Below are 10,589 nucleotides of genomic sequence, written 5' to 3' on the forward strand. Positions count from 1 at the left end.
GTGTGTGTGTGTGTGTGTGTGTGTGTGTGAGGAACTAGTTCATTCAGCTGTATCATTTAAAGAAACCTGTTGGTGAGCTAAAGGGTTCTGTCCAATAAAATCAGGATACTTTGCTGTTAAATGCTCAGTTTTCCTTCAGACTGGTGACTCAGAGCTGACGGTGGAGCTGCAGTGACATTTATGGTTCAGTCGGAGGCAAAGCCAGATAGAGAAAATTTAAGGTCGACCTGCTCAATCAATTGGCCTTAGTCCCAACCAACTTTTTACTGTTTGCGTCATGAGGATTTATGTGTTGTTTTGCCTTTTCCCTGTAGGTATACCCTTATGAGGCACTCCTGGACTCTCCTTGTGTGTTTGTTTGTTTATTTGTTGTGATCAAAGTTTGACATATTTGTTTTCCTACCAGAGATTGTGATAATCAGAGGGTAATGGTATTTATGATTTTATTTGGGAAGCACAATCTCGATTAATAGAAAAATAATGTATTATTTAATTTCCATTTCTTTCCATTATGTGTTTTGCTATCTGTCTGTCTGGAACGAAACCATGAACCAAAAGTATGATATCAGTCACCCAGTAAAATTAATAGAAATAAAACAACTCTCATTTAGATAAGATAAAGTATGAACACCACAGCAAACAAAATAAGTTATCCAATGTCAATGAAAACTTGGCAAAGAATTATTAGAGAAATTAGAGGTGGTCATTTTAAGCACGTCACTGTGTCATTTGTAATAGGAAAATGGAAAAATGTTACATAAAACTAACATTTTAACAATGTCTTAATCTGATGTTTCATGTCTAAAAAGTCTGTAGTCAAGTTAAAAGACTACAGACTTTTTTAAATTTTCTTAGTTAACACCTTTCTGCTTTTTTTCTTCATATTTTTTATTTATTTTGGTTGAACATTTGAACAATGTCTTCTCACAACTGTTAGTTTAACCTCCACAACTTTTGTGCACATCACAGAGGCAGTTTCTTAGTCATTCCAAAAAACAAAAATCCAAATGCTTTTGTACATCCATCAATTGTTTCCATACAATTCTCTACTGCTTTGACAAAATCTGTCAAGCTAATTCTATTTCTTTAGCATTCTTTCCTAAAATATGTTTTCCAATTCAAACCATTCCTCTCAGGTAAATCCCACTTTTTTCACTGATAAGATGTGAAACATCCAGCTCTAAGTGCTCATACTGTGTAACATTTATTTTTGGATGTACAAGAATGATTTACAGTACTGCAATATTGTTTACAGCTATTCACAGCTTTACCCTAAGGGGGTTTTCTTACATATTTGTTGTACTTTACATTTGTTCAATGCTTTGAACATCAGAGTTGCAAACAACATCCATCCAACCATCAATACAGTAAAGCGTAACTTATGTACAGATTTCAAATGGCTGTGCAAATACACTATCTTGAACATTTTTAGGTAGTGTAACCAAGATCAGACTTTTTGCAATGGAAAACACACAGTGAATTTTCGTAATAAAAACATGTTCAAGCCATTTGACTGTCTTGTTCACAAACATGATGGTAGGAGTTTTTGCTTTGCAGACACTGACATATTTGTTTTCGGGAATTGATTAATCATTATCCATTTTGAGCAAGTGGCAAAATTTGTAGGTTATCAATCAGGTTTTGTAGATTGTAGCTGAGAAATGCTCTCGTTTTTGTGCAGATGTAAAGGTTGATGTGCGAAATGCACCAAAGCGCTTGGCAAAACTGAATCTATTCTTGAGTGGCTCATGGTTTTTGTTTTTTATCCTATGTCTCCATCTCGTGGCAAAATGGTGAAAAACATCTTTTCTCCGATTGGCCTAATTTGCGATGTGCTTCTTTCTGATTGGCTCTTAAATGCACACCGTGACTTTTAAAGTTTCCGTAGAGAAACAACTGAAACTGAACTATTTTCTAGCATTATTTAAGTAAAATCATGTTACAAAAATATTAGTTTTAGTCAGTATAAAATTTACGTTTCAGCCTATTTTAATTTATGGATTAGGAACTAAACACATGATCGCTTGGAGCTAAGGCGTGTTCATAAACGAGGAGGTGTTCTTGTTTCTTGTCGGAAGAGAAAAGTGAAAGGAGTTTGGGATATCGAAGTTGTTATGAGAGCTTCCACCTGCGGGTGTTTTGACAAAATGAGTGGATTTAAAACATTTCTAAGCTCAATATTTATTTTCTTCCTGGTGGAGTGCTGCCTGGTTGCTTGTGATATAACGGACGGAAACACGGAGCATCTGAAGAGGGAGCACTCTCTGACGAAGCCTTACCAAGGTAAGAGGAGCTAGCCAACCGGATGGTCGGACTGTTTTCTTCTCCCACCGCGTCTCAGAAGGTTTCCAGTGGTCTCACTTGCTCAAATGAACATTTTTCTGGCAGTTTTAACATGTTTTAACATCGACTGTGCCAAATAATAAGGTAGTGGATAAAGACGTAGCAACGTCAACAACACGAAATAGCTGAACACAACACGAACTCGTGTTTTCTGTTGCCCAAACAAATATCCTCTGCAGTCTTAGTTTGAACTTTGAAGTCAAGTTACCAGGCATAAGCTTAAATAGTAGCACGAAAGACTCTATGGAAGTGCAGTTCACTTTTTTTTATTTATTTTTTTTTAATCTTAGCTACTTGTCTTTTATACATGTGTAGAACCTAAATGCTTTAAAAGAAGGCAAGTACGTGTGTGTATGTTTCAAACTCTCATTCAAAAGGCTTCTTTAGGTAAAATGTTTTTATCAAACAAAAGAAGTTAAATTTCCTTCTGCTTAAGCACTTAAGATCGTCACATCCTGGATGACTGACAAACTAACCCAGCGTATCTGTAGATCTTTTATTTAATACTCCAGATTTTTGTATATTAGCCAGATCTGCCAAAAAAAACAGAGCAGTTGTAGCTAAGTTTTATATTGTATTGCTCTAATTCAGTTTTTTTTTTTTTTTTTTTTTTTTTTAAAGGGGTATGTGTATTATGTTGTATTTTTCATATATTTGTAATTTATCACTCTTATTCTGTTTTTGCTTTAATGTGCTGAACAGGTTTTGGGTAAATTTTTGTTCACTCTAAGTGAAGAGCTTTTTTTTGCTCCTATGGCAGATTTTTGGTTTATACTTGAAACAGGAGCCTGAAGAATGAGGTTGCTGAGCTTGAAGAGCAGCTTTATAACTGCCTGCCGTTTCCTGTAGGTGCCTGGTGAAAGCCTCATGCTACACGGATCTAGTCTGCATACCTGTCAGACTATGTAAACAGTCATCGAAACGCAGTTCAAACACAGACTGTTTGTTTTATGGACACAACGAATTGCTGTTATAGAATAACACACAAATCCTAATATATTATGGCCTGTGTTTGTATATTTCATTTCACATCTGTCTTTTATTTTTTTTCTCAAACAAATTGTATTTGTATTGAGGAAAATATATTAGTGGTTAAGTGTTGTTTTTCTTTATAAACTTATCAAAGCTTTATGCAAGTTGAATGAAACTAAAAGTAACTAGTTGATTTTATTTGTGTGTTTTCCTGATTTCTTTTTCACATGTATTGCTACCTTATATTTTCAGAACTTTAATTACTACTAATAAAATTAAAACAACTTTACTTGAGCTTTATTTGTTGGTGTGCAACTGTTGTAGCTTTGTGGATTTACAGCTGTATCATATTTGTTTAGGCAATGGTAAGAGTACATTGAGAGTGAAATGGAAAAGTTCATCTTTTTCTTTTCATAAACTCTTTGAGGCATTAATAATAATTAAGCCAAATTATTTCATCTCAGAAACTCACTTGAACGAATATAACAATCATGTATTTTGAGATAAATTCAAGCCAATAATGTAGAAGTTGAACTTCCCCATGAACAACAAATTGGTAATTTTAGGTTTTTAACATCCAGAAATGTTATCAAAACTTCAAATTAACCTGCTGTGGAAGCAACTTGTGTTCAGCTTATAAAGCCATGATAGTCTTGCAGGTTAAAAAACACATTTATTAATTTAAAAGCTCTGATTTTCGGCTCAAAATAGGATGTTGTTGTAGACTGCACTTTCAGGGGTTGCTGATTTCTCTTTGGTTCTCACATGTTTCTTCTGAAGGTGTTGGCAATCAGTGGGATTTCTGGGGAAGCACACTGGTGACGAGCTCATATGTCCGGCTTACTCCAGATGAGCGGAGCAAACAGGGATCCATATGGAATACTGTGGTGAGAAAAATTTATAATGTGTGCTCTCTGAATTGAAGTACTTGTATGATTTGGTTTACACTTTGATGAAAAGGTGCCACAAAAACCAAAATCCAGAGTTAAACTACCAACCAAGTAGAGCAACAAGTGGACTCTTGTTGATTTTGATCCTATTGATTCAAAGATTTAAAATACTAAAACTTCACAAATCACAAGTCTCAAATGTATTAGTGTAGAAATCCAACACAAACATTTTCCATTTGAATTGATTGATCATTTAAATCTTATCGGCCTCAGTGATCTGTCAAACATCTACCCAAAAATGTGTCTGAGACACATTGGCTAAATATTAAAAGGGCTATCAGTAACATTTTAAAGGAACTTGCTGAAAAAAGTTTTATTGTCATTGAACATTCAGATCTGAGTCTTTGTTCTCACTTCAGTGTTTATGCAAATTCCTTGCAGCCTTGTTACCTGAAGGACTGGGAGATGCATGTGCAGTTTAAAGTTCACGGATCAGGAAAGAAGAATCTCCATGGCGATGGCATCGCTCTCTGGTACACGAAGGACAGACTGCATCCAGGTACATTTTTAATCTCATTCCCCGTTTCTGCTGAGGTCTTTTGTGGAAGAAACTCATGGCTGAGCTTTTTTATCTGGTCTTTGTCTTTGCTGCAATCATGTTTGGATTTAGTAATACAAAGAAATTCACAAAACAACTGTGCTTTTGTTCTACAAAGTTTAAACATATCTTTTGATTTCAAAAATTTTAGAAATCAAACTTTTTTTCCTAATATAGCTTTGAAGAGGAAAGTCTAATAGGACCTTTATTTTAGAAGTAATACTTTTGTCATTAAAAAAATGATGAATTAATTACATAGTTTCATCAAAAACTTATGCCTTTCTTTTATTTTTTGTCACTTTGAGCTGCCTTGCTGCCTTGTCAATAAACCTGCTTTAGTATAGAAAATTTAGAAAAACCACATTCCAAAAATAGCTTTTTAAATTTTTAAAAGCAGGATGGATTATCAGGCACAGCAAAACAGGGACGATTCATCCATCCGTCCTTCTATACCTGTTTATCCCTGCGGGGGCTCTGGTGCCTGTCTCCATTCATTGGATAGAAGACAAAGATAGCTTGAAGTGATTTTGCTAAAATAAGTGGTTTAAGGTTTTTAAAAAGTCATTGAGATTTTGACGGTAGAAAAGGAACATTAAAGAATTACAAATATAATAAAATACAGACTTGAATATAGACAATATATAATTAGCTTAGATGTAAAAATGTAAATCCAACCATTTTCATTCATATTGAATGATCCTCGCTGCCATTGTGACTCCATCATAAAATATCCTGATGTTTGTTTCCATCGCCACTGCTTCTTCTCATATTCGCTCTTCACACAGTGTGTGTCATTGTCTGCTCATGTCTTCCATCATCTCTGCCTCCATCCTAGGCCCTGTGTTTGGAAACCAAGATCAGTTTCATGGCCTGGCTATTTTTTTGGATACCTTCCGCAATGACCTCCATGGAATGGATGTAAGTGTACAGAGTGTGGCTCCTGTGGATTGATCCGCTTGTTTCTTTGCAGGGCCTGTGTTTTCCAACAATGCTCACTTCCACGGGCTGGCTGTTTTTATAGATACTTACTCTAATGATGATTCGACGGATGTGAGTGGTTCCTGTCGGCATGCTCTTAGTCTCGTTTCAGTGCTGAGTTTGCCTTCTTTTTTGTAAAGCAGCATGCTGTCAGAATGTGGAGCATGTCAGCATCTAAAACTCACAAGAAGTTCATTATGTATGTTAAGGAAAATTGTCTACTGTAGTTCTGTTAAACTGTAATCAAATCTAAAAAAAAAAGGTCCTTTGTAACAAGATAAATTAGTTAAAAACTGCAGCTGCTTTTTGTTATGGCTGGTACAAAATTAGATCTGAAACCATTAGCTTAGTTTTGCATGCTGGAATCAGTTTTCAGTGCTGCTTATAGGTGAAGGAGTGCCTGAACTCTTACGTTGTTTCATTTGCACAATTTATTTTGCATTCATTTGCTTCTCATTTTCGTTATTAATTTGACTATAGCACTTCTTTAATATTGTATGTTTTTATCCAATGATTTGTCCAATCACCAGCGCTCCTTCCCCTTCATCTCGGCCATGGTAAACAACGGCACAGTGAGTTATGATCACGGTAAAGATGGCCGCTCATCGGAGCTGGGAGGCTGCTCAGCTGACATTAGAAACAGAGACTTTGACACGTACCTCGCTATCCGCTACTCCAGAGGACGACTGACGGTAAGCAGTGAAACCTTATGGTTCTTTTTTTTTCTCTTGGTTTCCTGAATCAAATGATTCTACACCTCCTCAACACACAGCCAAGCTCTACAGATATATTAAATATTTGATACAAACATGCAAAAGCAGATGCGCGTCTAAAATCTAAACGATTCTCAGGTCCCATAGCTACAACACAACCTGTTTAAAACTAATAATAGAGAATTACACCTTTATTTTCACCAGGTTATTTCTGTATAGTTTTCCTTTTTATTTCTTTAAGTCAAGAAATGGTTTCATAAAGGGAATAGATTCTGGGTTTTTCCAGAATAGTTCTCTTCCACTGATTTCTTCAAACCCATGAAAGCAGCCTCTTATATAAGGCTTCCATGCTAATGCCAGTTTAATGCCCAAGTTGATCCTCACTTTTCTTACATAAAGACATCTCCACAGCAGCTTTTCATTTTGAGCTCTTTGGGTTTCAAAGTGTAAAATCTTTACTTATTGCATCATGAGGGAAATCACTGAACCCCGTCTTTTTTTATATACCTAAATGATTTAATGTTTCGTCTCTGTATGTCTGCAGGTGATGGTTGACGTGGACGACAAGAACGAGTGGAAAGAGTGCATCGACATCGGAGGTGTTCGTCTTCCTACTGGATATTTCTTCGGTGCATCAGCAGCAACTGGAGATCTCTCAGGTAAAGTCAGAACTGGGACGTCTGGCAACAAAGATGAAAATAAGTATGATACTTAATTGACTTTTTAAAACAATTCTGTGGTGCTTCCATGGTTTTAGTTTGGAGACATTTTATTGAAATTGCATATTTAAATCTTGAAGATATAGTTAACAGTTCATGCTCATTTGTTCCAGATAATCATGATGTCATCTCTATGAAACTCTACCAGCTGATGGTGGACCACAGCCCTGAAGAGGAGAACTTGGACTGGACTAAAATCGAGCCCAGCGTCAGCCTTTTCAAGTCCCCCAAAGGTAGATCAGGATTTCAGAGAAACAAACAAAACAAACATCATTTTTGGCAAAATAGAAATCAATACTTGCATCTGTTTTCCAATGATTCATTGAAGTGCTTCCATCAAGGTTATTATCCATTATTTTCTGTCTTACAATACAGTAAAGTAACACTTGAGTTATTACATTGTGAACTAAATATCTGATGACTTCCCTGCTACATCTTGGTTTTGCACTAATCAGATAATATACTCATACTGCTGTTGATTACAGTTTTCTGATCTTTATAGCAAATAACCGAATGGCTTCAAAAATGTCTTCAATGTGAAAGTACTTCAATTTGTACAGAGTGTGCAGGGCAGAGAGAACTTCCGGGCCAGGCCACTTGCAAAAAAAAGAAGACAAAAAAAAAAATAGAAAGTAAACAATGGTTATGCCTTTTTTCCAATTTTGTGTAGTGTATAATTAAAAAATCTATTTGGTTCAATAATTGAATGTAGGAGAAAACAAAAATGTTTTTTATATTTTTGCTTCAAAGAGAAAAGAATCTGCCTGAATGTAAACGGATCATTATAGGAGTAGTTTCTCTAGTATTGATATTGTATCAGAACTGTTTGTTCTGTGACACGTGTAGTATTGGTTTATTTATGGAGAACTGCTTCCATATTCTTTCAGTTTACCTCAAATTTGTGGATAAGTTGGTGGTAGTTGCATAGAAACTTCTGTCCAAAACCATCCAGAAGGCAAATTAAAACTAAAACGCGATTAATCTGATAATACAAATATTAAAAGCAGTTAATTTGAGATTTCTGACATGAAAGTCAAAACAATAAGTAAAGGATGAGAATAAAAGCAAAACCAGTGATAACATGGAAGTAGTGGAAGTTTAAACTAACGGTAAGACATCACAAAGTGCATTGAAATGGATTATTTCTCCTGTTTTTCCACAGACAACATTGATGATCCCACTGGAAACTTCCGGGGAACGCCCCTCACAGGTTGGAAGGTGTTCCTGCTCCTGCTGTGCGCTCTGCTGGGAATTGTCGTGTGCGCGGTGGTGGGAGCTGTGGTTTTCCAGAAGAGACAGGAGAGAAACAAGAGGTTCTACTGAGCGGAGAGCGGAAACTCGTCACAGAGGTGGAGCTTTGTTGTGGAATGAACTGTTCCCAGATGACAGAACGCAGAAGCGCATTCAATGTGAACTTTTTACTGAAGATTGTATTAATGTTTATAACTTTTAAAGCACTGCATTATGAGTGAATCATGGTATGAAGGTGGAGGATGAGCGGTGACATCTTCAGTGACCCTAAATGCTGATCTTTGTGTGCTTGTTCATTTATTGCAGGGTTAAAGTTTAAACAACATGGAATCCAGTCTGTAAAAGATCAGGCTGTTTGTCTTTTTTAAGCCACCTGTTCTGCAAAAGTTAATAATGACATCATGGTTTAGGTATTTATTTTTGTCTTCCAACTGTTTTTTACTTCTTTTTACAAAGAAAACCTCTACCATTCAAAAACTACTCATTCAAAATACAAAAAGGATTTAATCTAGTAAAATAAAAAATATAAACGTGTTTGACCTGTGACCCTGATCAAGGTGAGAAGATCAAGTTTTATTTGTTTTCAGCGTTTTGTGTTACTGCCGTTCTCTTTCTGAAAACCAGAAACTCTGAGGCTTCCTCTGCAAAGTTTTGAGTTTACGTTTTGTTTCATGTGGACATGTGTTAGAACAAACTTTGGTAGCTGTCTGGGGTTTTAATGCTTCTTTTTTTATGCATCGTTGCTTTAAGTGTCAACGGGTGGATACTGTTAAAAGTCTGCAGTTCTTAATTCTAATTTTTCTATGTTTCAAACTGTCAGAAAGAAACAGGTAAAGCAGCATCTAGCTTTTTCTAATTATGTTTTACTCAGTGGCTGGAAAATAAATTCATCTAGAAACATTAAAAAAAGTATTCAAAAAGATTTTGGGTTTAATCTATGAAGAAAAGGTAAAGATGGTTAATTAAGCATCTTTTTTTTAAAGTGTTTGATCAGAACATGAAAAAGAAATTGAGCTGCTGTCAATTTATAATAATCACAATCATCTGGTGATCTCTTCAGTTTGCCTGTACTAACGGATATAAAATGAGGGGGTTTGTGCTTAGAAGCTGTTTTAGTTAATTTAATGTGTATGGCTGTGTGTTGGCTATGATTTTCTGATTTATTTTTATTTTATCTTGAAATGACATCAGTATGTGGATTGGATTCTAACTTTTGCAAAACCTTTATAAGTGCAAAGACGTTCATTTAGAGTTTTAGATTGTTTTGTTATAAAAATACTGTTTGATTTAAAACTGTTATGAAATTAATCTCTCATGATTCCACATGTCGAACCCAGTTGTTAATTGTTTTCCTATTTTCTTCATTATGTGATTGTCCCCAGTCAGCGATGTTGCTGGTGAATTCATTAATACAGTGTTAATCATGAAATCGCAGCTAACTGTATCAGAGCTTATTGTTGCACTCATGAATGTTGAAGCTCATAATGTCTGCTTCTTTTATTTTGACTCCAAATACTTTTCTTGCCATGTCAGCTTAGTTTGTGATGAAACTTGAAACGGCTCCACTCATCAGAAATAATTAATAAAAATGAAAAAAAAAAAGTGTTTTAAGTATTTTAAATAACTAAGTTTTTTTTTGTTTTTTTTTTGTATGTCTGTCCTGGCAGCTTAGGCAAACTTTTTGGTGGATCTAGTCAAGTAAGTGACATTAATTATTGGTCTCTAGAAACACATGGTTAGCTTTACAAGGAAGCAAAGAACGTTGCTTTTTGTTTTTAAAACTTCTTTTATGATTAAAATTAGTGAGCTAATTTTCAACTGAGTTTATATATCTAATTTAACTGGTAATATTAAATGTACAGTGCCATGAAAAAGCAGTAATTCTGTTGATTTTTCTTTTTTTGGAGAGTGGTGAGCCTTCCCCGGTTTATTTTATTGTATGTAAATGGGTTATTGTATGTTTGGTTCTCATTTTTACGTCTTCTATAGCAAATATTTTCTATTTATTTTAACATCTAGACTAGTTAACCGTATGAAAATTGTTCTTCAAGGAAACCAGCTGGTCTTTTAATTGAATTCTGTTTGTTTGTATAGAGACATATTTTCTTTAAAGTAATTGAGCCAA

The 10,589-nt window shown here is 35.1% G+C and overlaps 1 protein-coding gene across 2 annotated transcripts; it reads left to right on the forward strand.

Annotated features, from left to right (window-relative positions):
• The first annotated feature begins 2,057 nt into the window (after nucleotides 1–2,057).
• Nucleotides 2,058–10,056, forward strand: lman2 (lectin, mannose-binding 2). 2 transcript variants are annotated; one of them, XM_007555036.2, is made up of 8 exons: nucleotides 2,058–2,283; nucleotides 4,096–4,202; nucleotides 4,647–4,764; nucleotides 5,639–5,721; nucleotides 6,312–6,473; nucleotides 7,039–7,153; nucleotides 7,327–7,446; nucleotides 8,376–10,056. In XM_007555036.2, exons 1-8 carry the CDS (start codon nucleotides 2,115–2,117, stop codon nucleotides 8,534–8,536), a joined length of 1,035 nt encoding a protein of 344 aa, XP_007555098.1. In that variant the 5' UTR covers nucleotides 2,058–2,114; the 3' UTR covers nucleotides 8,537–10,056. The 2 variants fall into 2 exon arrangements, with proteins under 2 accessions (XP_007555098.1, XP_007555099.1); XM_007555037.2 differs by lacking the exon at nucleotides 5,639–5,721 and adding an exon at nucleotides 5,774–5,853.
• Nucleotides 10,057–10,589: the final 533 nt, after the last annotated feature.

Source organism: Poecilia formosa, unplaced genomic scaffold (assembly GCF_000485575.1).
Source record: "Poecilia formosa unplaced genomic scaffold, Poecilia_formosa-5.1.2 Scaffold68, whole genome shotgun sequence".
NCBI lineage: Eukaryota > Metazoa > Chordata > Actinopteri > Cyprinodontiformes > Poeciliidae > Poecilia > Poecilia formosa.